Raw genomic sequence first — 27,198 nt, 5'->3', positions numbered from 1 at the left:
GATCCGGCTACTTCTAAGATTGCCAGACAACTTTGAAAATCTGTTATATGTGTAAAAAACTGTCACTCATTAAAAAATTTGGAAACTGTTATTATGAGATGCCGTAAAAGCTGTGTCGATTTGTTGTTTATAATGTTGGATATATTTTAGCTATTATTATTTTGAAAATCCTGCTAGTTTTTCTAATGATTGAGAAAACAAAAACTTTATTTTGTTGGCAGCACTGACACAAATAGTGTGCCCGCTTGTTGATGTACTGAAATGCCACAAAAAAAAAGGAAGTTAAGTGTGAGCTCTACATCTGGCCTGGCGCTGTAGTTTTTTGTTTTTGATAAAATGATTGAAGAAAAAAAATCAGATTTGCCAGAATTGAGCGTTCCTGCGTTTAAATATGAGCAGTTCCGCGAAGTTCTCTTGCGTATGCGAGCGCTTCAGCGCTACAGCTTCTGTGTGGAAGCACAGATCGATTCAGATGTGGGCAAGGTATGGAACCGAAAGGATTTCCTTGATTAAATTATCACTTTATCAATTAATGCAGCTCCGGAAGGATTTTCTGAGATTACTGGAGGACTACTTGACCCTGGAGGAAGTGACCTCACTCTACACGGTGTCCGTTCTTATGTTCCTGGTGACCCAAGAGGAGCGACCCCGCCGGTGCGATGAAGGCCTGGAGCTGCTCAACGCCAGCTTCAATTATTCTGATACGCTGAAGCCCACAATGATCCACTATGCCACGATTACCATGCTGGACAGCCTTAAGCTGACACCATGCGAAGAAGAGCACGGTTATATCTACATGCTGGAAGCCATGCCACACATACTGGTGGCCTGTGACACGGGCAAGATGATCGCCCTCGGACTGCTGCGCGCCTTCATAGGCGCTTTGTCCAACACCACCTTAGTCCTGCACATTTATCGTAGCGTGAGTCGAATGGAATCCGGTCAATGCTTTCCTAATGGCATTTATTTTGCAGCTGTGGGAGGTATATGACATGGTTCAATCAATCAGCCAAGACACAATCCTCGCGGACTGGTCCCTGTGTAAGACGTACATCCTAGTCAAATCCTTTGCTCTGCTTATGAGTTCGACGGCCTTCAACTCCTGTAATCTGGGGCTGAGGCAGGCCGGCTATCAGGGATTTCAGATGCCGCCCATAGCCGCAGAAATCTCGGAATGGTTCACGGCGTTGCGCGACAAGATTGAGGAGAAGCACACAAACCTCTCAAGTAAATCGGGTTTTAAGGTATGTATACGGCGCAAATTATATTCCATATCTATATGTCGTACACCTCCACAGCTGGTGCGTTTTATAGACCAAAATATATTGAGATATTTGACTGAAGAAAGCAACGAAACTACCTCGGAGGCGGGCATTGAGACAGTCGCGTAGTAATTATAGTTTATATGTTATCCATTAGTAAATAAATCATAAGCTACAGATTCGATTCATGATTGTCGCAGCATCATTTGAACTTCTTGGCAGTCTTTCGTGCTGGTGCATCCACAGGCACAACAGAAGTGGAATAATACTTGATGGAGATTCGATTGAGAAAGTACAAACCCACCAGGGAGAAGAGAACACTGAAAGAATAGCCAACCAACTAAACATATGCGGGCGGAAGGAGAAGGTGTCTATTATTTACCTAGTTGTGGCACACACACGATGAACAATGCCCGCAGCGGCCACCGTGAGGGACAGGCAGAAAAGTATCTCCGGCACCAGCTTGGCCTGAAAGTCCGGGCCAAAAATCAGCATTTCGGCATTGGACACGCAGGTGAGGCTCAAGATGAACAGCCAGGAGAAGAGGTATCCGCCCACCAAGACATTCAATTGTGATCCATTGAACCAGTCGGCGCAGAAACGGAGTGTGGCAAAGATAACCAGGCTCAGTATGCCAGAGATGATTGAGGAGAGAAGCGTATTCTTGCTACTAGTTGAGGCAGCTGTAATGGTGTTATCTTTAATAAATTATAGTCGCCCCAATCTACGTTTTGCTTACACATTTCGTTGCCGGCGTCTTTGTTGTATGTGTAATTCAGTGTGACCGCGGACTAATCGTTAAAATATACGGCCCGACCCTCAGAAATATACCAAAATATACCGTCTCATTTTTCAAATATACCGAAAAATATTCGAAAATATTCTTAGTTTTTGATCTTCCGTCGAATATTACTAGCTATATGGAATATTTAGCCATGCCCACATAATTTTATCCGATTAGTGAATCAATTTTGTACTTAACTGGCCTATTCTAAATACTTGCTTCTATTGGATTTCTATGTACCGTTTAAAATAAAATTGACAAAATATACCGATATACAATTTCAGCACAATTCACATGTCCGCGTATTTCTGGAATTTTCTGCAGGTGGCAGCGCCAGAGCTATTCATCACAACATTAAATTGGAATTAATTTGTTTTATAAAATTTGTAAATAAAAACCCGCTAAAACATGGCCTCTCTGCTGAAAGTCGCTACCAGCACGCTCCGAAGCACATTATGGCAGACACGGAGCGTGGCTACCACCACGCCGCAGCTGATAAAAGAGAGTAAGTTGCTTGTGCTATTGGTTGTTTCATAACCTTTGAGTGGAACCCTAAATTCTCTTGCAGTCCAAGAAAAACAGGAAAACAATGTAAGGACCTATGAGGGCGTGAACATAGAGTCGGAGCGTTCCGAGAAATTGCTAAAATCCGCCTGCCAGACCACTTTCTGCCCAGAATGCACGCTGGGCCTGGATATCAAGCACACCGACGTGCTCATCCTGTCGCAGTACGTACGATCCGACGGATGCATGCTTCCCAGACGCATCACCGGCCTGTGCTATCGCCAGCAGAAGAAAATGGGCACCCTGGTGACGATGGCCCAGAAGGCGGGTCTGATGCCCAACCTGGGCCCGTCGTGGAGCAAAAAAGATCCGAAACAGCGTTACGGCTGGAAGAAATTTAACAAATATTTCCTCGAGTCTACAATCAAATACTAAAACTAGTGATAATGGGCAATAAATGTATTGATGTTTATACTAGATTCCATTCCACTTTTATTTGAGTGCTTTGCTTCATTTTTTCGCTTGTCGAGAACGGTCACATTTCCGTGGCGTCTTTAGCTTAAACTTTTTTCTTTCCCGCAAAATTTCAAAATAAGCGTATTATTGCAACATGAGCGCAACGCACGTCGAGGTTCAGCTTAACAGCACCGACCAGTGAGTACCACCAGCACCTGTTGCATTATCCTGTTGCAGTTTAATTGATTTCTCGTTTCCTTTTTAATAGACCAATACCGGCACTTCGCTTTGTATTGACGCCAGTTGTGAACGCGTTCTTGAAATCAAGTAATAACCTGCCGCACAATGTGGCCTTCAAGCCGGACTTGGTTGAGACGGACCCCTCGCTGGTCGCCACTGTGCTCCTGGAGCGGGACTGCGGCGGCAGGCCAGAGATCGCTGGGGAGACGAAGGCGTTCTTTCATTTCTACAAGCCGCATGCATTTTCTGCAACCGCGGACTCTGGTCTCTTCGATGGCGCCGTCGATGATGATGGTGCGGCTGTCGTAGATGCTAATCACGTCTTGCTTCCATCCAAAAAGTTTGTGGGCTTGTGGGAGACCTTGATTTTCGAGAAGGGTCTGAAAGAGAGGGTATGTTCTATCTGTAAAGGATTGACACAATTTATTCATCTTTATGGTGCTTGCAGCTGTTGAAATTCGCCATGTCTGCGTTGACCTTCTCGAAACATCGCGTGGACACGAATTTGATTGCCTGCAATCGTCTGATCCTGCTGCATGGTCCACCCGGCACTGGAAAGACGAGCCTTTGCAAGGCCCTGGCACAGAAGCTGGCCATCAGGACGCATGAGGCCTTCGCCTACACACATCTGGTGGAGATAAACAGCCACAGCCTCTTCTCCAAGTGGTTTTCGGAGAGCGGCAAACTGGTGTCCCGACTTTTTGCCAAGATCGGAGAGCTGGTGGCGGACAGCAACAATCTGGTCTGCCTGCTCATCGATGAGGTGGAATCGCTGGCGTATGCCCGGAGTTCTATGAATAGCAACGAACCGCGCGACGCTATGCGTGTGGTCAATGCGTTGCTGACGCATCTGGACGAGATCAAGACGTATCCCAATGTGCTCATCCTGGCCACCTCCAACTTGGCTCAGAGCATTGATCTCGCCTTTCTGGATCGCGCCGATCTCCGCGAATACATTGGCTATCCGGCCGTGCCGGCCATCAGATCGATTTACAAGAGCATGCTGGTCGAGCTCATGTCCGCGGGCATTGTGAAGGTCGAGGCCCTCGAGACAGAAGACATCGAGGAGGGACTGCTCACAGATCTTTCCGAGCGCAGTGTTGGCCTCAGCGGTCGGACCCTGCGAAAACTGCCTCTGCTGGCTCACGCCCAGTACACCGCCAGTGAACTTTTCAAGGAGAATGGCAAGATTTTCCTGTCCGACTTTCTGGATGCAATGCTGCTGGCCCTAGAGCAGAACATCCGCCAGCACAAGCTCTTGAAATCGGAGTCTATGGAAGGCCCCAACCCCAAGTAAACAGAAAAGCAAACCAATTTCTCTTATGAGAAGGAAAGAAAAATAGAATCTCTCCACTTTATCTCCATCAAATGCAAAACTCTGTAAACTTCAATTTTTTACAATGAAAAACAATTGAGAATCCCAGACTGAATCCAGGAACTGCCTCCGCCTCCTCTTCGCTGCTTGGTTTCATTTGCACAGACACACGACACAGGGATTTTTTCCATTTCTGTATCCAGCTTTTGATGTGAAAATCAAGCGTGAAATCTTGTTATTTCTTTGCAAGCATCCCACATCGGATCCTCATCTCCATGCAGACATCGGACCGGACCAGACCAGACCGGACCCTACGCAATCTCAGCACTTTTGCCTAAGCAGAGAGATACGCACTCGTCTGTCTGCTAAGAACTCACTCAAGTCCGGGTCACATACACAAGCTGGACAAGGGATAGACAAGGGCGGCCCACCCATCATCATCATCTGGGGGATATGCCTTTGCTGCCGAGTGCAAGTGACGACTAATCAAATTTGGTTGAAAATTTGATTTTGTGTTGATGCTGCCTGTTGATCCGCATCATCCGTTTGGAAGTCGTCCGTCCATTCACTGCCTCAGCTGTGGGCCAAATCGATTGAGGGAACCTAATGGAGCAGCATCTGCAGTACTCTATGTCTAAGAAGTGTCACCACAAATGCAGTCAGATGAGTGGCAGTCATTGGCAGGTATAGGGTTCTACAGCTTCGAAAATATGTTCCATTATATCTATTTTACATTACATATGTTATCGAAAGGGGTTCAGAATCGATAAAAGATCGATGTGATGACTTTAATAATCAGGTACAATTACTATTCGAATAGTTGACATTTCTACAAATTGATGCGACCTACATATTTCTCTGACGCACTCTAAGCCTCTTACTATCTTTAAGCCCACCTTTGTGACCTTTAATTAAATCAGAAAAAAAGTCTGCCAAAAACAGATTCACACAATAGAAGGATGGAAAAGGGGATAACAGTACAGCAGGACACACGACAGACGACAGGTGGCCATAAACCGAGTTCGGCAGACAGTAAAAATAGACAAATAGTGGGCGCCACGAGTTATGTGAACGAACGGATAGCTGCAGGCCCCATAAAATGTAGATGGGTGGCAGGGAATGGGGGCAAGAGTGCGATAAAATAGATTCCCCGTTGATGAAAATGTGATGCGAAGCCTCTAGTCCTCGTCCTCCTGCTGGGGGCATATAAAATATACAAGGTTTATTAGCCACACGGCAACCGGGAATCAGTATCTAAATGTGGCGCATGGTGGCTTCGAGCATGGGGGAGGCGCTGTATGGCAAGAAACTCAACAGACGATAAGCGTAAATGGGACAGCAGGTTTATGGCCTTGTCCTGGAATGATGTGGCTTTTGTTTCGACAGCTGAAGAAGACAAAACAAGGATTTCTCCAGTCGGATCTGGAAATGTATCTGATGGATGTATGGATGATATGGGCAGGCGAAGCAATTAGTTAACACAAAGAAATATCTCTTTTCTGTTCCTCTCCTCTGGCGCATTCAAGTCTGCACAATGTAGTGGCAGAGCTGTCAGTGGAGACGAGTTTCCAGCTCATCTGGCGACGTTGGTTGTTGATTTTTACATTTTATGCTCGAATGTTTTTTTTATTTGTTGTAGTCGACTCCGGTGGGGGTTCTACATCCAGCGTTCAAAGTATCCCAGCATTCATTGGTCTCCATTCCCATTGCTTTGTATTTGCCTATCTTATGTCTGCTCACAAGGTATACTAAGCTAAAGGTAAGCCGTCCCAGAAAGCACCGTCTAATCCATATACTTGGGAGCAGTCCAACAACATCAACTACCATCAACACGCATTTTGTTTGAGGATTCACAGGCATTCTCGTTTGCACTTTTCCCTTGTGAGTGTCGAAGAATAAATCTTGGCCCAAGGACTTTGCCACCGGGTCTCTAAAATGGAACCAAAACCAAATTTTACCAATAATATGCCTACAATAAGGAGTATGGCAATTCCATGAGTATTTAATATATGTACATATATTCGTTTGGGCAATAGAATGATAATGTAAGCTGTATAACGAGAAGTGATCAGGCGGATAATTACAAAAGAACAAGATGACCAATGCTGTAGTTCCAGGATCTGCAAAAAAGAGTGATGAGAACTGTCTATTAATCTCATTTTTAGCTAGAAAACTATGTAAACCCTTTCTAAAAACATGTACCCTTCGGTATATCGTGGCTGGGACCAGAGGCGGCAATAAAAAGGAAGCGGTTAAAGGTACCTTGAAAAAAACTCCACTCCTTTGCTGAAAACTCCTACGCTACTGTTGCATCTGGCCGTGTATGGGTAATATGAGAAAGAGATTCCCCTGGCATAAATTGCGAAATAAATGTGCAATGTTTTTTGTTGAGCCGGTTGCAGTCGGTCCACATGCCCAGGACCACGTCCTCCCTCCCCCCAGCAACCATTACATCCCCCGCACAATCATGCAGAAGCACAGAGAATTGAACTATTGATGGCTACGTTTATTTATGTTTTCCTTCTCTCGTTTTCTGTGTATCGGAATGGGGTGGATAGGCGGAGGTGGGAGGGAAGCCTGTAAGCAGCATTTCCCAATTGCATTTCAGCAATATGGAAAATTTTGCTTCCACAACTACAAAATTCCCATTGTTATCCTGCTCCTGTTATTTTCTGCTCCCTACTCCTATTGTTGCTATTGCTGGAGCATTTGTTTCATATTTATTGTTTGGATTTGAAAGCTTACCATTTTGTGGGCGTTAAGAAATTTAAATTCTCCGTCCCCACAAGCAACAATCAACATGCTTTAAGCTGCTGTAAAAGCTGAAAAATGCAATCATTGCAAATCGTTGGAGCCTGCATTGAAATCGATAGCTTTTCATTGGTTGGTCATGTCACTTAGGATTAGTGCTTTATTGGCCCAATATTAAGGGACCCTGCATACGTATTTAATTGGCCTTAAAGTTGATATTTGTTGGGCAATTCACTTGAACTAGAATGTAAATGCAACTAAGAGAGGACAAACAATTTTAAATCTTATCTGCCGCATTCTGAGAAGTACTCAAAAACTGTGTGTCGTTATTTGCTGCTGCGCCTAAAAAGAGATTTTTATAAACTTAAAATACCGAAGAAGGATTAGAAAATCATCCCTTTTCCTTTACCGACAATAATAAATAGCGATTATCTGAGACTTTCTTATTCTCTTCCTTTCGACAACGTTTTGTCTATAGTGATCAATGATCCCGAAGCTGCTCTTTTCAATTTTACTTCATTTATGAGAATATTTACCATTAATCACGACGTAACTGTTATCCTTTTTGCCTCAAAAAAGGAGGTATAAATATTTTCAAACTCACTTCAAAAGATATTCCATCGTCCAAACAAAAGATCAAAGATTTACTTTTGTTTTGAAGTTCTGGCCCATGGCTGCTTCATCGCTAGCAAATTCGATGAAATTTTGATTTAATTTAAATTCCTGCGGCTTGCTGGCAGCCAGACGACGACGACGATGGCGGCGCCACTCCCCAACTCTCTTTGCAGCAGCTGCAAATATTTCGCTGGGGCTCTGAAAATTGTTAAGCTATTGACCAAGGATCGTTAATTATGGGTATGCATACAGACATATGTATGTACCTACATATTTTTGCCAAGAACTTTTGTTGGCAGCAGTTACCGCCAAAAAAAAACCAGGAAAAGAACGCAGCCACAATGGTGGTGCTCAGAGGTTGTAGGGATTGTGCTTAAATTAAATTTGAGTTGCCTTCAAAACGCTGGATTCAATATTTTTGAAAGCCATTTTCTTGTATGATAGGATTGTGTGAGGGTAAGGGATATTCCAAAATGGATTGTCAACAGACTCCCTCTCTTGTGACTCCACTACAAGTACATAAGTTTAGTATTAGACGATGCGACCCCTGCCACGGCACGACCTCTCGACAACTCTACGTAAAGTGAAGCCAAAATGCAGTAGAGTCGTGTTCTCAATTTAAATTTCGCTCAAATTTGTGGTAAAGGGGAATAAGATAGGATATCTGTTTACAAGGACATTTATTGTGGTATAAGTATGTTATATATATTCAATATCTAAATATCTATGGAATCATGGCTGTTCATGACTCTTCCTCAAAATGCGACTATTTTGGTGGCATAAAAGATCCTTCAAACGTTCTAATCAGAAATTATATAGACTTTCGCAGTTTAAAGGCTTAATAGGATCGCTCAAGAGTCTTCAAAGATTAAGCTCACGAAATCAATTAACAATTCATCTTGAATTTCACTTTCTACCAATTTGGAGGAACTGATGATGAGAACAGGAACGATATATCTAGATTCCCTCACTAATACGCATATGTCCCGTTACGTTTCTCGGCGCATGTGTGCGAGTGTGTCTGTGTGTTATTTATGCCTGGAACGTGACTGGAAATATGAAATGCAGCAAATGTGTTTACTTAAATGAAGTGAGTGAAAATTGACAAATACATATCCATACACACAGATACGCACACATCATGGGCGAAACTGCAGTCACACTACTATATAAGATGAGGGACGTAGGAGTGGCGGAGAGTGGGGCAGAGGTAGGGAGGGGTGTGGCAGGAGATGAGTCGCATCCGACTAGCGGAGCTTAGGGCACATGAAAAATGCGCCAAAAATGGCACTGACGCTAATCCCTTGGCCGAACGCTGTTCACACATGGACCTGCACACACACACACACACACACACACACAGTACACACCCCAGTGCACATGTATACACTGTAAAGAAATATGTCAAATTCAATAACAGACATGGAAAGACAAGGAAGAGTATCTTTCGGCTCAAGCCGTTGATACCCCTTGAAAAACTCATGTGGTTTGAATTCTGGTTAGATATTATAGGTTATAGGTTTATCTTTTCATTTTAATATTTGGTTATATCATCGCGATAGTTAGTATCTTCGGCGCACCGACGACCCATGAAATCCACGAGTCTAGCATAAATTCTTGAATCAATGGAATACCTAAAGGCCTTCCACTTAGATCAAATTTAGTTGGGAATTAGATGGGCGATCGATGGTTGATCATTATAGCTTCATACATATATAGATCAGATATAGAAAACCTTATTATACTTAGTAAAGTAATTTAATATTTAAAAATCTTTAAAAGCAAACAAATTGTTTCCAAAATAAAATATATTTGACCGATCGTTCAGGATATTTCTTTGCATTACCAACAGCCACTAAAAATCATCGTACCTCCCTGCTAGGGTATAACAAAGTGACGTAGTACTTCCTCTGCTCCTTTTCTACAATACAGAACCCAGCAGGAGAAGAAAAAGAACGAGAAGCAGCAGGAGCATCAGCAGCAACTGTGGCGCCAAACTCTGGACAATGGTAGCCTCCCTCGCACTGGCCTTATAAAAATGTACGATTTTTCTTCATTTGATGAAACGAAATACAATTTCTCAACGAGCAAGTAAGGGAACGACGATGCAGCACAGCACAACGCAAAAAAGTTGGTTGCAATTGCAATTGCAATTTTCTTGCCAAATCAGCGCACGATGGCTTCGTATATTGGCATTTTTAAAAGCCAATATTTCCCAGAGTTCGACTTCCATTTTGCTCCATTTTCACTGTGATATGAGAGGCGGAGGAGAGCGAGAGGAGGAGGAAAAGACACATTCACACAAAAAGTATGTCCAAAAGTTTGGATGCACGAATTAATTTATTTGACTTTGGGCAATGTATAAATATAAATTGAATGAGTCCCGTACCGGAACAGAGGAAAGCAGGGGAGTGCATGAGTTACTGTTAACGATTGTTTGGCCAACTATTGGAAAATGGAAAAGATTCAACTAAAATACGAGTTTGTTAAAGAACTTTAAAATAACAAAGCAAAGTTTGAGATTCACTATTAAGATTGTATGCTGAAAGAAACGTTTAGAGACGAATTCCGTACTCCTCAGGTACTCAGATTAGATACATCTATCATTAACATATTCAAAGTCAGACCCAAAGTCAAATCACGACAACCAAAGTGTGATGGCAGGATGGAATAAGGGGTCTGACTTTTGCCACCCTGAAAAAATTGTGTACCAAAAAATAGAGCTCTTCCGGAACATTTTTACAGATTCCTCCTGATCACATCCTATATTCTATCCGCCTGCACTGCATTTTAATTAGCAACAACCTTATGTGTGGGTGTGGAGGTGATGAAAAGCAACTTCACCTTTCTCCTAGCTGTCATTGGTGTCGCTGCAATTACTTTGATTAATGGCGGCACAGCACCCAATGAGAGAGTCCCATGCGGTCTGGCCCCGAACCAACCTATCCTTTCAGCCATGAGGAACCACTGGAACTGGGCATGACAGTCCGACCAAAAAAACTTTTCCCAACTTTCGGCAAAACGAAAACTGCAAACGCAAATGAAATTAGTCGAAACTATTTAGAGCACATTTCCATAGGCATTGGCTACATCGACATTCATTCGTATTCGCATCCTCATTTTGGGTCCGTCCGCCTCCGCATCAGAGTCAAGTTCGTGACGCGTGTTATTTCTAATTAGATTAGGGCGTGACTGTGAGCCGTGCCCTAAGCTCCCAGACCTCTCCAATCCGGCGTCTGACTTGGCCGATTTGATTGCCATTTGGTTGTCGGCTGACTTCTTCGTTTTGTAGTAATTTTAATTGAAAAAATTCTTCAATTTTGCCATCCATCTGACGCAGGGCAGGTTTCCAGCACCGCCCAGCTACTATCATTTCTCTCCTCCGGCAGGACAGCCGTAGAAATGTAATTAGCCTCAACGGACTTCCTTCCCTTCGCTCTACCGACGCCTCTGTTGTCTGTTTGTGTCAACTTTTCAATTAAATATTCATAAAAAAATTGCAATTCGCCAGCCCAGCCACTTCACAAGGAGAGAAAGATATTTGCAATCACTTTTGTGTGCTGCATAAGTTCGGGCGGCCTGCCTAAATGCCTGTAATATGATTGATTTGAAAGCAGGGATGGAAAGGCAATAGGAATATTAGAGGAATCAAATTGGGATAGTTCACTGATCGAATGCGTCAAAGAATCACAGTTAAGTCACTCATAAATGTATGTATGAGACACGTTAGGTGGAACAGGTATAAAAGTAGAGAGGATGTGAACCACTAGCTCAAAAATAGTTGAGTTCTTCTATTTGTTTCGCTCATCGAAAAAAACCAAATGTCTAAATATCTAAAAAAACTTAAAATCATGATTGAAACTACAAAATTGTTGGATTTCTAATTTGATCCATGAGCTGAACCAGATCCAATGAACCACAGAATCGTGCGATTCCCCCTTGCAGCTGCAGCCCTGATTTGATGGAAGCAATTTTCATGCATAGGTTGGACTGGGAAATCTTTAATTAAATTGGCAACGAGAATAAAAACCAATGAGCGATTGTGCAAGGTGAATCGCAGGTTCAAGCCGAGCAAGAGGTGGGGTCAGAGCTGCGGAGAGAGAGAAGCAAGACATGGGGTCAAACCGTGATGGAGAGCGACTAAAGGCCAAGGTGGGACCTGCGCTAATTTTAGAGCAGTGCCAAAGCTTTGTTCTGCATTTCCCCCCCGTGCTCTGTGCTTTGTGCAGACGAAATGCCGATAATTAATCATTGCTTCTGTGGTTAAATGACCGCTCTTCGATTCCCCATTTACGTTGCCATGTTACGTCCGATTCGCGCTACTCATTGCCACCCCTCTACTCGGTTTAGTTTAATTAGAAGCCACAACTCTTTGCGGCAATTCGCGTAAGTTATTGCCGAACGATGATTTGGTGGATTCCGCTTCCATACTCGTATTGTCACTGCCACATGCTGCTTAATGGGGGCATCTGTCCTCACACTCTCCCAAAGAAGTTTGACCAAGGAGAAATGTACTAAACTAAAGGGTATGTTTCGACGGCCGGCCGGCAGTCATAGCTAAGATGCTTTCTGCTGCCACATGAGTCATACGAGAGACGTTACTCTTCTCACTATTTATATTGTCTTTGGTCTGACTGAACTACTTCATATACATTGTCCGCAAAAGGGCAAAGAATTTGTAGGATAATTGTAGGAGCTGAAAGAAAGGGAATCAATTTGATGCTAAAACATTTTGCAGTCCAAAACTTACATCTGCGACTGTGACCAGCGACACTTTGAGAAATATCGTGGCCTTTAGGCGACTAGCCTGTTGGGATCGCCTTACCATAAAAATCAGCATTTTCCGATAACGAAGGTCTGCCTGGAACCAGTCGTGATTGTAGACAGCTTCACCTATGTGCTCGCTCTGCAAAGAAATTTAAGGGTAAGACCTGAAGAAGAGTAAATCCAACCTTTCCCCACTCACCGCATCAAGCAATCGCTGTGCGTAGGTGGTGATCATAAAGACCTGTACCAAGGCACAGAACAGAAAGAGCATAAGCATCACTAGATTATCGATCCTTCCACCAATTGTCAACTGGAAGCCCACAAAGCAGATGATAAATGCAGAGGACCCGAAATTGCAGAGCAGTGAAACGCCAAAGATCTCGTTGATGTTGTGGCAAAGCTGCAGGAGCCGCTGATGGTAGACGACAGCTGCCTGAAGGAACTCCAGATCCTGTTGCGGTGAGAGTAACCCAGCCACATGCTCCTCGATGCCACGGCCCAGGCGAATGAAGTGCATCACCAGCAGATTGACGAGAGCGCACATCATCAGATCGGCGGCCAGTTGTCCTGAAAGACACGTCTGTCCTGCCATATTCTGGGACACGTACATCAGATAGTAGCTGGAGTTGGTGCTCCAGTCCCATGGAACCCAGCAGAAGTAGGGGAGCATCCTCACGAAATGGCGTATGCCCAACCAGAAATCGCAGACGAGATAGTAGACGGCCCAGTAGAGGTTGTACGTCCAGATCAGCACCAGGTGCATGCCGAAGTAGAACTTGCTGTAGCGACTATATCCACTCAGATGACTTTCCACGTCGTAGGCCTTCTGGTGATGCTCCTCCTTGGGATGCAGCTTCTCCATCTCCCGCACGACATTGGTGAGTTGATCCCTCTTCCGCCAGATGTGCCACACCTTGAGATCCCCAACGATCACGAAGCCAATGAAAGATAGATTCATCGTGGCCTCCAGGAAGTTTGTGCCGTTTCCAATCGCCAGGAATACATAAATCAATTCGGAAAGGAGCACGGCATTCAGGTTCAAGATGAGTGCGATAAATATACAGCGGAGAATGAGCTCCTTCATCTTTCGACGCCCCTGATGTTCGTAGGCCTCCATGCCTATGGACAGGTAAAATATGTTTGCATACCTTAAGAACCTTTCCATTGTAATGGTTTCCGACTTTTCCGCTTTCTCCATTGTTGATGGTGTTTTCCCGGGACCTTCCATTATGATTGCAGTCATTATTGTGTTTCCGCTCTTATATATACCCCCAAAATGGGGTAGAACCCGACCTGGACATCGATGATTTAATAATTTACTGTTGCCACACACTTGACAAGTGCCACGCCTCTTTGATTGCCATGCACGGAGGCGAGCGAGCATCTCTCAATTAGTGCGTTGTGAACCGATACAGTTGGTCATTCAGGGGGCGTGTCTAATTGAGCCTAAGTCGAAATCGATGACTCCCCCAATTAATGGGCTACACAGTGCTTCCTTCTCTGCTATATCTTCTGCTCACAAATGTCAGCGATTAGTACGACCCCAAATGAGCCTTCGAATGGACATGGGGACGACTAGGAAATGTTCTCTAAGCAGATAGGAGCTTTGGCATTCAATTTCTTGGGAATCCTTATATCTTATAATGTAAGTATTTCTTGGATCTATCAGGATCTTTAATGAATTTCTTTAGAGCATAAACAACAAACATTTCAAGTAATACTATTACTTATTTCAGAACTATCTTTATCCTAAATCTATTATACAATGTAATATTGTCATGCTCTACGGAAATTCATTTGGCACACTTCAGTAGATCAGCCGCACACACACATAGCCATATGCACTTTATGTGGTTCATAGTAGAACAGTATCAAACCCAGTCATCTTTATAGCACATCTGGATACGAGTGTGCCTTTGTGCAGTGACAGCATTTAACTTGACATGCAACAAACACGAGACTAGAAAAGAAGCGGTATGTGAGAGATGGAGCTGGTAAGATAGGGAAACACTATACGAGCAAGAGTAAGGATTGTCTTTCATTTCCTGCTGATTCGCACCCTCTAAAAAGGTATCAGTCAAGCTTAATGTTGCTACGTAGAATAAAAGTGAATGAAATGGTGTACAAGTGTAAATATCCTCCACTGCTCCAGTCAACCCTACAAGAAACAGATGCTCAATTTCTAAACATTGTATGTATTTACCTTTTATTAGTATTCAAGGGTATGCCAAGGCTCGAATCTCTGTCTTGTGCTCTCTATTTTTGTGGTTATCTTTTTTTGTGCAAGACAAAGAAACACTGTCGCTCTGTCGCTCATCCTTTCTTTGCCTCTGGACCCGTGTCTGTATTTTAGCTTTGGTTTTTGCCTATTGCCTGTTTACACACACACACATCCCCCATATCCCTTGACTGCAACCCATACGGATGGATTCCTATTTCTTCTTTGAAACTGACACCCAGCCTGAGTTCTGAGTACGGATGCGACTGGTAGTTTCGGATCAACTGTTTTGCAGCTCTCAAAGAATGCCAGAGTTGCTGGCTGGCATTGTTTTCCATTTGCTTGCTTCCATCTTTTGCTGTTTTTATCCGTTTTTCCTTGGGAAAACACTCGTAGTATGTTGCAATTAAATGCAATTCAACGAAGCAAAGAGAGTGGGATGACAGCCAAATGCTGATGATGTGGATCAAATGGAGAAACACTCATTTGCTCTCACTCTGACTCCGATTCCCGGGTTGGAAGGATACTGGACTCTGACTATTTGACCTCATTTGCGTATCGCATTCCTAATGAAATTTACATTACTATTCCATACAGCAACGTTAATGAAGAGCATTTATACGAGCATACAAAGTTTCCGTTCAGATGTGTTTGTGTGTGCGGGGGGCTGTGTCCATGTCCGTGTACGTCCCTGAAATATATGGCCATATGAGATTTATTCTCAAATGCAATTAGCATTTTAAATTTATCCCACGCTACGCACAATTTTTCACTCCATAATGGCATTTGTAATGTTAAACCAAAATTAATTTAATAAATTGTTGTTGCAGTTGCCACCCCCTCAGGCTGTCAGCGGTATGCAATTTTAATGCATTTCTATTTGCCACTTTAAGTTTTTTGTTTTTGCCACTGGAAAAGCTTCTATTATTTCCATTTGCCAAATGTTTATGCATAGAACAGGTTTTGGGAAAAAAACAAAACAAAAATTCATACATACATACATACTATAGCTGGCAAATTATTCATTGATTTTGTTTTCAATATTAAATATGTATGTTATGAAAAAACATACATACGAGCATGTACATATGTACATGTTTGAATGATTGTCAAGGTAAGCGAAATGGGGCCAATACTTCAGAGTGGACTGCACTTATTTAAGTTTCAAATATGGCTCTTATTATGCAATTTTAATGTAATCCTATTCTCCAATTCAAAGCTTCAGTTTTTGTTTATTTTAGAAATATTTAAAGGTGAATTAGTTTCTGGGAGCAGCCATTGAAATTTGTATTGATTGACTTTGTTTTTAAGTTTGTATATCATATAAATTATGTTCCAAAGTCATTAGTTGAGCCATATTTTACGATAACATAAACATATACTAATTGTTACCTTCAAGAACGAATAACTCTTCCTCTCTTACATAATAATATTTAAACAAATTTTGAAAATAATAATAACTAATAGTAAAGTAAATAATAATAAATAATCAATAAAAAAAAAAACATTTTCTAAAAATAATAATACTGCACTTATAGGAAAGATTTAAAATACCAATACTTCAAAATACCATAGGTTTGATTGAAAAATATTAGGAAAGAAATTTTAAAATTACAAAAATTAAAGTGAAAGAACGGGGTAGAAATACGGAGCAGATTACTTAAGAAGAAATAACCATGGAATTGTAAAATTGATATGAAAATGTTCAAGAATACTAACAACAATAATACCAAGTGCATAAAGAATGCGGATAAAATTAAAGCAACTACCAAGTAGCACTTAACGATATACAGAATTACCATAGTTTTAAGTAATTGAGAATAGAATGTATTTAATGTACATATTTTTCCTGTGAGAATGTCTAGCTTTCGCTTTTTCTTCAACTCTAGTTATTTGCGGCTAATGCCTATGCAGATTAATCCGCGTACATGTGTATAAAGGGGAGATGGAGATACGTACGAGAACGAGTATATGCAAAGCCGCAGCGCCTTCTGGCTGTGGGGCAAGGTCCTTGGGTTTCCGTTTTGCATTTCGGTGGCGACCCCATTCGATGGGTTTATCTATAGCGAGAGCAAGCGAGACAGAGAGAGGTTTGAGACTAAAAAAAGGAAGGGGTCTGTGTGCCAATTTCCTGCCCGAAAACCTTATGTCTCCACAAAAACCCCAGTAAACAAAGCAATTATGTATGAATATATGTATACCTGAACACATATACATATGTACGTATATGTGTAGATATGTATGTATGTACAGTAAAAGCTTTCGTTGGTTAGTTTGTTGCATTGTTGCATATTATCAAAAACATTTGTAGCAGGAAAACAGGGCGTCGGAAGCAGTGGGGTTCTGCTCTCCTCCATAGATGGGGCCTGGGTCTGTGTGTGTGTGTGGTGTCTGTATATTTTGGCTACTGGCATTTTTGAATGTTTGCCAAATGTTGTTGTTGGCTTTGGCGTAATTGTTACACCAACAGTGAAATGTGCAATGATAAGGCCGCGATGTGTATTCTACTTCTCCATGGTATTTTTTCCCTCTATATTTTCCTTTTTTTTTTCCGTTGCCGCTGCCATTGCCCTCTGCTGGCAATGTGCCACTTTCCTTGGCAGCACACACATGCTTGGGGTATCCGTACCCTCGGCTCCAAAAACATAATAAACTTAATTTAACTTGAGCTGTGGGAAATATCAACTGATAGGCGGATGATGCGGAATGACTCGTTGAAAGGGGGTTATTATGGAGGCCTAAGTAGGGGGGCCTTTAAAAGAATAGAAATCTAAGCTGAAAAATAATATTGTGGGCAATGAAATTTGAGTTTATTTTTCCTCTGCGCAGCACCTGCATTTAGTTTGATGTAAAAACTCCCACATGAGCACGCACCCAAAATATGTGTCGAATTCCACTTTTCCACCCACCCCCACAGGCGCCTTAAACTTTTCCAACTTTTCCAACTTTTTTTCAGCGGAAAAACTTTGACGCTCGCAGTTTATTGGCGTTTTACGTGGAACGGAGAGTTTTCCCAGGCTCGGAATTGTTGGAAAAGCCATCTTAAATGCGTTTTTCTCGTACTTAAATAATTTGGTTAATATTTGGCAAATGTTTGCTGATTTTTGTCCACTGATTTGTGTAATTTTGTGCGTGAAAATTGCAAAGTGGAAAGTTTGTGCACAAGGGGAGGCCAGCCCGCCAGCTGGAGGTACTCTGTTTGTCTTTAACAAACAGACAGACAGACACATATGTACGTCTATATATAGGACATGTCTGGCCTGTCTTTGACAGTCGCTGGCGTGTGTGGAGCTTTGTTATGTTTTGATTAACGACAAATCAAATCAAATGAGATAATGAGTCGGAATGGAATTACTTACGAGTGAGTGTGGGCTCAATGAGCCATGCAACCGAACCGAAAGCAAACCAAAAGATTAATTCTTTAATGGCTCTCACATTGACGATACGCACTGTTGTCCATTGGGCTTCTGGGGTATGTACTTTTTGTAGATTTATTGTTGAATCGACAGCTCACTAGATCCTAAGCTGACAAATTTCAATTGTGTGAAATATATACAACAAAATTAGCCTAATACCCAGGCTGGGAGCTGGGCTCGTAACAGCAACAGCAACAGGGTTAATAATAATCATAACAAATGCTCTCGCCATGACCCAAATTTCAGCACAGACATGTCCTCCATGGCAGCCTCTCGCTGTGGAGGAGAGACGGAACAGCAAATGATTGTTTAAATATTAAACAAGAACAAACATAACACACATACACATATGTGTATGTATGGGGAGACTCGTATATGTGAATGGAACAATGCATTTTGTGGGGGGCAAATACAATGGGAAGTACACACAGCCCCATAGCCTGACTGTGGGTCAAATTTGCATAAATTAAAGAGCTCTGCAGTCCCATGCCAGCTACAGACAGTGCGTTACATATTTATGGGTAGCACACAATCGAAGGTTCGATGCCTAACAATCTATGTAGGAGTACATAGAATAAAGCTTGAGTCGACCATGGTCTATTACAACGAGATAAACTACCAAAATGGGGCTAACAATGCCGTTTTGCTATTTAAGATTTTAGAACTGTTACGGAATTGCCTTGGAATAAGTTTAGCTAACGATCTACACAGTTATCGTAAAGGTAATCAAGCTATCGCATAGTTAATCAGTAATCGATTTTAAATCATCCTTAATCCCGAATCTGTAACGGGCAATAAAATTGTTAGAATTCCTTCTTAATACTTCCTATCCATGTACTCTTTATTAGCCTTCTTATCTTAATACACACATTGTTTTCCTTGGCTATCATATTATTGAGAACTCTTTAAATATTACAGCCATACATACAGCCAATGACTTTTCCTATCTCCTGAAATAAATCTTTGGTTTGCATCTTGTGGCCTCCCCACAAATTGCAATTTAAATGCAATCGATCGAAATTTATGTTCCTTTCTATACGTAAACGTATTCGTATCCGTTGTCGTAGTGTGTAAGTGGGTGGATAAAATTGATTGGAATTAATAATTATTCTATGGTCTTGCCATAATCATCCTTATTGTGTCAGTTCCAGTTTTCACATGGTCTCCCTTCAATGGTTTCTCTCTGCTTTCTCGTTCAACGAAACCCAAAAGGCTCACCACATTCACACATACAAATCCTTATATACATTTGTACATATATTCGTTTGGATATGTATTTGTACAGAATGTCACAGCTTGACTTCCATTGCTTCAATTGGCTGCATTGGCGACAAGCAAGATCCAACCTTTTGGTAAATATTTCATTCTGGTTTTATTGGTCTGCGGTCAACTCATTTCTGAGGTTATAAAGTTAATGAATTGCATTTTGATGTGTGCTGTGGTGGCTCCTGGTCAATCTTGTACTATCTCTGGCTGAGCTGGTCCTTTGACCAGTAGAATTTATAATCTTTAAAATGAAACCCTGTGGCACTGCAAGAGCAAATTAAGTTTAAATTTTGTCTAGTTTCAACCTCTGTTGAGCATTGCTAGTGCTCCTGTCCGAGGGGGAGGGGATCCCATAACAAATCCACACACAAATGGACTCTCACACCTGTTCCTGGTGTACCTGGTGCGTTCGTTGATAAGGATATTCAGTTCAACTCGATTCTATGCATTTGTCATAATTGGCATCGGAGTGTGCTTCCTCTGCTCCTGTGGGCGGGAGCATGCCCCCACACCCACCACCCACCCACACTAATCGCATCAGTGGCGGCCCATCTTTCCACCTCGTTCTCTTCTTGGCTGAACTGCATTAAAGTTACATTTTATGTAGCCAAAGCTTTAGATATATGTATGTACTTCTGTCACTTGGAAAAACTAGTTTGTTATCCACAAAAAAAGAGATATAAATTGAACAACTTTTGTTGATAAAAAATTATGTTTATGAGTGATGGATGGATCGATTCAAAGGGCCAAGAGATCAATGTTTTTCCGATATATCCTTCTTAGAAAGTTACTATATGTATTTTCAAGAAAATAACCAACTTTCCTTACTTTTAATTTTGTTCATAAAACAAAGATTTAATAAGATAAATTTCACTATTCTTTAAGAGTAAATTTCCACTCCCAACGTTAAGCGAGGCACCTGCTTTCCTGCCTTTTCTCTTTTTTTCAGTAGAATCCTTCATGCAGTCCTTTCTATTTTTGTTCAGTGTGCTTCGGAGTGCTCCATGTGCGTCTTTCGGTTTCTGCTTCTGTGTGCAGCTTCTGCTTTTGTCACGTTTGCGACTTGTTCCTCAATTTTGCGCATCGTCATATGTTTGCCATTGTGCGCGCCACGTGCGTCGTGACGCCAGTAGTCCACGTCCCTATACGGGTTCTATGGGCTACAGCAACCATCCTAGCTACCATCCTTGCGTGTGTGCTATCGTCCTGTGTTTGTCATCGGCAGACCGCATTTTTAATATGCGCATAAATTGGCTGACATTGATGGATCCTAATAGAGTTGCAGTTGCGCCACGATGTCGCTACCAGCAGTTGCCAAGGAGCGTCAGCGGCGGCCACCGAGAGGCAATACAACCGGGCTTCGCGTTTCCAAAGGAGGCGTGTCTGCCACTTGGCCCGAGCTTTGTTGCTGCAGCTGTCGTGTGCAATGAATACCTAAGTGGGGGTTTGTGGCATCCATCGACCGTTAGAGGGTGATCTACTACTATCCAAAATTTCTCCATGGGTCTCGCAGGACTCTGATTACCATTCGAATGCACACACTCATATCCTCATGCTGTATGCCCCTACAGCCGTATCAATACTCGGCATCCGCCTTTGTGCATGTGAAAGTAATTAATTATTGGCCTGGATAACCCCATGAACCCTTTCCTGATGTCCAGGTCCAGGTCAAAGGTCCCTGATTGTATGTGTCTTCTGGACTACCACTCTCCTTTCTCCCTTCCTCTCCTGCCACTTCGAACATTTGCATAATAAAACTGCTGCAGAGTTAAGTAAATTGTAATTGAGTGTAAAAACATGTGTATCCACATATCAAGATGTATATATATATACATAAAGATGTACAAGGGGGGAGGGGCCTGCAATTACCTTAAATCATAATCATCAAAGAAAATGAAAATGAATACACGGGGCACTCGGAACGGAAGCTTTTCTTTTGGGTTTTTCCGCTTTCCCGTTGAGGCTGCTAAGCGGCTTTGACACGCTTCACAGCCGGGCCTAGACGGAAAAACTTTCTCCCGCACATACATGCACGAAAAGTATTTAAAGCGATGAATACATTTTTTGTACGCCCTGCACTCACTTACTGAGCTATAGAGAGACGGAGAAACAGAGAAATAGGGAGACTGTCTGTCTGTAAGAGATACTGCTGCCGTGGGCGGACGGACGGGGGTGGACGCCTATCAATGTGTGTAGCGTTCCAGGCGCAACATTTCGAGCGTAAATTGTAAACTTTTGATTGGATTGTGCAGCAAGTGGCATGTGCGGTTGCGTTTTGGGCTACGTTTACGCTGCGTATACGCAACGCGCGTTAAATTATTGGAAAAAAAGCGCCCGCAAGTGACTGCTGCCTGCCGGCACATCTCTCGCCCTCAGGCTGTGGCCCTGTCGCAACTCATTAAAAACTTTTCCGTTTCAAACAGTGCCTGTGATTTGTTTTTGCTCCGCCGGCCACGGCAATGTTGGTTTCATGCCCGGATACGGATACGGCGCACACCTGTATCATCGCACAGCCATCGGAATCTGGCGGTTTGTGAAGCAAATTAAGAATAATATTTGCATAACCAAAAGGGGATAACTCTATGGATCGCTGGGATCCCTATATATTTCCCTATACATATAAACAATGAAGGGTCTTTGAGAGCCAATTTAATTGTGAAAGTTGTTGAATTCTTGATGATATGACATCTATTTATATCCCTTGCTGTCAATCCCTACCACTTTTCATTCTAGACAAACGCTTTTAACTTCTTTAGATTGATTAAGTGCTGATAATGAGTACCAGTCCGTTCATCCATCGTGCTACCACTTTAATTAAGCAATAGCCACAACCATGAGGAAGAAGGAACCATAAGTCATGGCATACTCCCGCAAGGACTGTCAGCTGTCTGTCAACGAAGGCCAACACAAAATCAATCAACGTTTTCCATTGCGCCGCCAGCGGGAAAAGTTCTCTATGAAAACGCATTTTCATTATGAACTTGCCATCACCTCGAGCTACCCCTACCCCAAATACCCACTCCTCCCTCTATACAGATAGCGCCATGTTGTTGCTTATAAAAGTTTGCCAACATTATCTTTGTGGTTGTCATATATTTTCCTATGCTCTTGCCCTTACTTTGACTTACTTTTGCCTTGTTTTTGGAATACCCTTAAGGAGGGAAGGGCACTATGATACCTACGAGAGGCTTGTAGGCAGAATAGGAAGTGTTTTTTTTATTTTATAAGGTATATACACGGATTCGTAATCTATATTTGAGACCAAGTTCTTCCTGTCTATATCTCTTTTTATTCAGATGATAATTGACTATCACTTTGGGAAACTGAATTTGTAAACAATGTTGACAACAATCGATTGAGCATATCATAGCTATACCTATAGATACCATCAGAAAAATGTTCTTTAAGGGTATCTACGATTTCTGCCTCTCGAAACCTGTATCGTTTTTTGTGCTTTGTTTTGTCCGTTTATTGGGATTTAATCTCTTCTCCTGTTCGTGTCTCTCGTTTGCTCTCCCTCTCTCTATGGATGGGGGCGCCTGTTTTCTTGGGGGTCCCTTATCAAAAATCAATTTGTATAACATTCACTTCCACTAGTGGAGCACAACGAAATTTGTTTGTGATTTAATGGAGGGTCTTTCCAGAACCAGGAACAAGAAACAGACGCAGGGATAAGTACAAGTACGAGGTTGGGTGACAAATTTATGCATTAAAATAAATGCGAATTGTACACATTTGTGTAAAGTTTTCCATTTGGACAGACAGGAAGTTTAATTTGGCATCTGTGTATATGTATGTTTGAGTGTGCGTGTGTGTGCTCTATGCGTGTGCGCTGTGTGTGCGTAATGCTTTTGAAACTATTTATGTAAAGTTCAGCCAACAGCCAACAACAACGGAATGCTTCAACAGAAAAAAGAGCTGCTGCCTTCGAAAGCCATACAAAATGATTTTCTAATTTCCACATGCCATAAAAAACAGTTGCAGAATGCGATACAGGCAGTGGAAAAAGGGGGAGAAAACTAAAAGAGAGACAGTCAGTTGAAAAACGGAAAGAGAGAAAGAGCGTGTGGAAATCGTCATTTGCAATTTACAAGCAAATCCAAACAAAATGCACAAAAAAATGTTGCAAAATGGAGATACGACCAACGTCAGTTATGTGGAGCAAAAAAAAAATGGGGAATGGAATGCAGAAAAAAAGGAATCAAAATATCATCTAGCTTTTACAGTAGAAAACAAACCAAAACACCATGACAGAATTTAAATTTAAAATATTGTACCAAAAAGAGAGCCATTCGATTGTCATTCGCTGGAGACTTGCTGCAGGTTTGCTACCATCGCGTACGCATAATGTCATCATAACAAAATACGAACTATCAGAAGGCATAAAGATAGAGAAAGATTGCCTTACAAAAGCTTAGGTTGCAGTAATTTTTGCTTTGGCCACAGGGGAATACTTTCATATATCTTGAACCAAATTCTGAACCATCTTGGAGAAGATCTTAAGCTCAAATCGGTCGTGAAGGCAGCTTTATCATTCCATTCTTATCAATAAATTGAGTTTAGATGAGTTCAAGCCAAAATAAATCTTATAGTTTTTTCTTGATATAGATAACCGATAGTATTTATAAGTATCGACTCTTTGGAATTGTCTAGGGTTAATTGTTATTATTTTATCGAATAAAAGAATGACTGAGAGCGGTTCCTAACAACTGTTCCTCTCCACTGTTTCCAAGAAAAAAATCCTGAAAAAAAGGTTTTCACTCGGTCTTTTTTCTCCGAAATGAATGTTCTATCTTTAATCTATACCTTTTTTTTAGCCTGTACTCCACGTGCCTTACTCTTCTCCCCGCGGAACTATCTATGGAACTACCGAGGAAGTTTGCGAACTGCTCCTCAAAAAATATTTTTAGTGATCATATATGTAGTAGGCATATACTTTTATCAGCATTTCTGTTTCTAACCAAACTATAACCTCAACTCTGAGAACTCAGTAGGTCTGGAAAGGGTGTTCTCATTCCATTATCTCGTTTAAAATTCCGTTTACGAAACAAGTTCTTCTGCATGCAAGATTTAAAATGGATTTCCCCATCGAAATATACCTTCACGGGAGCGTACCTTTGCACGATTAAGAAATTGCTGAACGCCCAAATGACAGAAATGTTGTATCCGCAAGGCATCTAATAAACTTCAGCCGGAAATAAACTGAAATCAGTTGATGGATTTGTACCTGGACTTGAACCTAAGTGGCGGTCGGAGCATGCACGGCCAGATTCATGAGCCCTGACACGAAATAGTAAGTGATGAAATTTGAAACCATATTTTATTTATGTTGCTGCTTGCGACCCTGATAGAATGTTCGACTGCAGTGCTTGCAAAGTCGAGGAGGTTCGCAAGATTCTCCTTAAACGGATGAACAAAATTATATTTTGATAAACATCAAATGCTCCTATCCGCCAACTCTTTTCCCTACTGTTAATGCAAATTAAAAGGGTGAGAGAGAAATCGGCTTTTGACCGCCTTCAATCCCTTTTGTCACGTTTGTCACAAGCAAAAGGTGTTCGGGCTGATTGAGCAACTGGTGCCATTATCATCATATATTCTTCTGATATACTCTGTATTCTTGTAGTTTTGTGAACCTTCTTCATGTGGGGATTCTTCAACAGCACTGCCTTCGGGCATTCAACCACGATCGCAAGCGGAAAAAAAATATTGATAGGTATTTTGTGATATACTATTTCGTCCATAAGAGCAGCTCTCTTACATCTGGCGGTGTATGACCAGATTTGGGATTAAGTTCAGATCCTGGTTCAGATCCATCAACTGAAAGCAGTTTATTTTCGGCTGAGAGGCTTTGCGGATGCAACGTTGCTGCCATTTGTTCTTGGTTCTTGTTTCTGTACAAAAACAAGATGCACGAAATCTGCTCCAGCAATTGTGGAGTAATTGGAAAACATAGCATATAGAATCCTTTTGACCCTGGTAAGAAATACGCATTTAACTATCAAGTGCATCTTTTTTTAAATTAAATATGGTTGACGTTGCGAAGAACTCAGACGCCTTTTGTAGGGACAACTTTTGAATGGAATGCAGGAGCTTCAACTGCTAACTAACCTGCGACACTCGTTTTCGATTGGCAATCCGCAATAGAAGACGTTTTACTATAACTGGTCTAAGGCACTGTAATGGAGGATTGCAAAGGGACTGGACAATAACATTGAAAATACCTCTGAAATAAATGCCTGTTGCTGTATCCTCCACAGTTTTTGTATAATAGAGAAGTGGCCAGTTGGGGAATTCGAATATAAGGGCTGAATCTATCGTCACGCATTGGGGCTGGATTTCATGAATAAAAAGTTCAACTATGTAAATGGTATTCATTTATTTCCATAAATTTGATTTCAGCATTTGACGGCTAACATAGGCAGATTCGGTTGCTATTTTCTGAATCTGTTTTTCCGTCTATTTTTATGATTTTTTTCGAAGGTGTCGACATGACGACGCTTTGGATGGAAGGCCGATAGCACTCCCATTCGGATATTACTGAGGGAGGTGCTGTTTAGAAAAAGTCTGCAAATATGGTAAATTAAATATATAATAAATTATTAATATTAAATATATAACCTGTGCTATCAATTGGTTTAATATCCATGGACTACGACATGTGTGGTGTGAACGGGACCTTCTCAAGAGGACCTCCTTCACGCGGTGGGCTGCCACCTGAAAGACCAATCTTGGCCAATTTACTTCTAAGAAGTTTGACCGACTTGTACGAAATTGTTGTTGTATATTTATTAAGTATGCGAATAGGTCGAGAAGTATTTTCCTACCACTATCCACCATTTTTTAATAGGGACTATCGTATTTTTGTATAAACAATATCCAAATACACATGCATATTTTTAGAATGCTTTAAATTATTTGTTGAGCTACTGAGCTTCTTTAGCAACGTATTTTCCGATAGTATATACGGAGTTTAAGGGAAAGCGATGGTTGGATTTAGGTTTACGACAATAGTCTGTTCGATGATTAGCTCGATTCAAGACGAGGTCATACTAAAGACGCGGGTGTCGGTTCAAGACGGTGTAGGATTAGAGAGCGATGTCCAATGTGTGATTGCTAGGTGGAAACTGAATTCAAGGACAGGCGGCCAAATTACCCGTGCCCTAAAGCAAGCGAGGCTTCGATTGAGAGAACGGTAGAGAAGGCGAAAAAAAGAAAGAAAGAAGGAAGAAGCTGCTGCCATGTTTTACCATGTGGTACAGTGGTTTAAAGTGATTTGCTTTACTGCTGGCACCGCTGCACCGCTGGCTATAATACATATATTTAATTATTGGGATCATTGCGTAGGCTGCGTAGCCCAACAAACGGAGTTTTAGTATTCGGTTGCGCAGTGGTGGCCCTTGTGCTTATCCGGAGTGTAAATAGAGTATTAGGTCGATGTGTAAAAACTGCAATCCTAAAACTGCCAATCCTCCTCCAAGAGTATTCAAAGCAGTTCAATAAAACAATTGACATCACCTATTCGATGGAACTACTCGTAAAATTATATTTGCATTGGCACTTGCAGTAGCCACAGTGAGCAATAAACAACAAGAACAACAATC

General features: G+C 41.8%; 5 protein-coding genes and 1 long non-coding RNA gene across 12 annotated transcripts; 4 read left to right on the top strand and 2 right to left on the bottom strand.

Moving 5' to 3' along the window:
* The first annotated feature begins 249 nt into the window (after window positions 1-249).
* On the top strand, window positions 250-1,446 carry LOC108155674. 2 transcript variants are annotated; one of them, XM_033389964.1, is made up of 4 exons: window positions 250-474; window positions 539-922; window positions 975-1,244; window positions 1,299-1,446. In XM_033389964.1, the coding sequence occupies exons 1-4, from the start codon at window positions 337-339 to the stop codon at window positions 1,389-1,391; spliced, it is 885 nt and encodes a 294-aa protein (XP_033245855.1). In that variant the 5' UTR covers window positions 250-336; the 3' UTR covers window positions 1,392-1,446. The 2 variants fall into 2 exon arrangements, with proteins under 2 accessions (XP_033245855.1, XP_017142127.1); XM_017286638.2 differs by having other exon boundaries at window positions 253-483.
* LOC108155676 (protein KRTCAP2 homolog) lies at window positions 1,307-2,102 on the bottom strand. Its single transcript, XM_017286640.2, has 3 exons — window positions 2,002-2,102; window positions 1,645-1,945; window positions 1,307-1,582 (listed from the first exon to the last, which is right to left on the bottom strand). The coding sequence occupies exons 1-3, from the start codon at window positions 2,003-2,005 to the stop codon at window positions 1,465-1,467; spliced, it is 423 nt and encodes a 140-aa protein (XP_017142129.1). The 5' UTR covers window positions 2,006-2,102; the 3' UTR covers window positions 1,307-1,464.
* Window positions 2,103-2,349: 247 nt separating this feature from the next.
* On the top strand, window positions 2,350-3,029 carry LOC108156998 (28S ribosomal protein S18a, mitochondrial). The gene is made up of 2 exons (XM_017288792.2): window positions 2,350-2,551; window positions 2,615-3,029. Exons 1-2 carry the CDS (start codon window positions 2,455-2,457, stop codon window positions 2,983-2,985), a joined length of 468 nt encoding a protein of 155 aa, XP_017144281.1. The 5' UTR covers window positions 2,350-2,454; the 3' UTR covers window positions 2,986-3,029.
* Window positions 3,030-3,056: 27 nt separating this feature from the next.
* Window positions 3,057-4,676, top strand: LOC108156997 (pachytene checkpoint protein 2 homolog). Its single transcript, XM_017288791.2, has 3 exons — window positions 3,057-3,204; window positions 3,275-3,638; window positions 3,695-4,676. Exons 1-3 carry the CDS (start codon window positions 3,161-3,163, stop codon window positions 4,541-4,543), a joined length of 1,257 nt encoding a protein of 418 aa, XP_017144280.1. The 5' UTR covers window positions 3,057-3,160; the 3' UTR covers window positions 4,544-4,676.
* Window positions 4,677-12,531: 7,855 nt separating this feature from the next.
* LOC108153878 (putative odorant receptor 85d) lies at window positions 12,532-13,876 on the bottom strand. The gene is made up of 3 exons (XM_033389889.1): window positions 12,894-13,876; window positions 12,678-12,833; window positions 12,532-12,623 (listed from the first exon to the last, which is right to left on the bottom strand). Exons 1-3 carry the CDS (start codon window positions 13,857-13,859, stop codon window positions 12,567-12,569), a joined length of 1,179 nt encoding a protein of 392 aa, XP_033245780.1. The 5' UTR covers window positions 13,860-13,876; the 3' UTR covers window positions 12,532-12,566.
* A 10,684-nt stretch (window positions 13,877-24,560) lies between these two features.
* Window positions 24,561-25,892, top strand: LOC108154455. Of its 6 annotated transcripts, none has more exons than XR_001774963.2 (3): window positions 24,561-24,887; window positions 25,221-25,573; window positions 25,641-25,892. It is a non-coding gene; the product is annotated as an uncharacterized LOC108154455 (long non-coding RNA). The 6 variants fall into 6 exon arrangements; XR_001774965.2 differs by having other exon boundaries at window positions 25,258-25,573; window positions 25,641-25,891; XR_001774968.2 differs by having other exon boundaries at window positions 25,342-25,573; window positions 25,641-25,889.
* Window positions 25,893-27,198: the final 1,306 nt, after the last annotated feature.

The sequence above is a fragment of the Drosophila miranda genome, chromosome 2 (genome assembly GCF_003369915.1).
Source record: "Drosophila miranda strain MSH22 chromosome 2, D.miranda_PacBio2.1, whole genome shotgun sequence".
In the NCBI taxonomy this organism is placed as follows: domain Eukaryota; kingdom Metazoa; phylum Arthropoda; class Insecta; order Diptera; family Drosophilidae; genus Drosophila; species Drosophila miranda.
The sequence above is the reverse complement of the archived record's forward strand: the minus strand, read 5'-3'. Positions and strand labels throughout refer to the sequence as shown.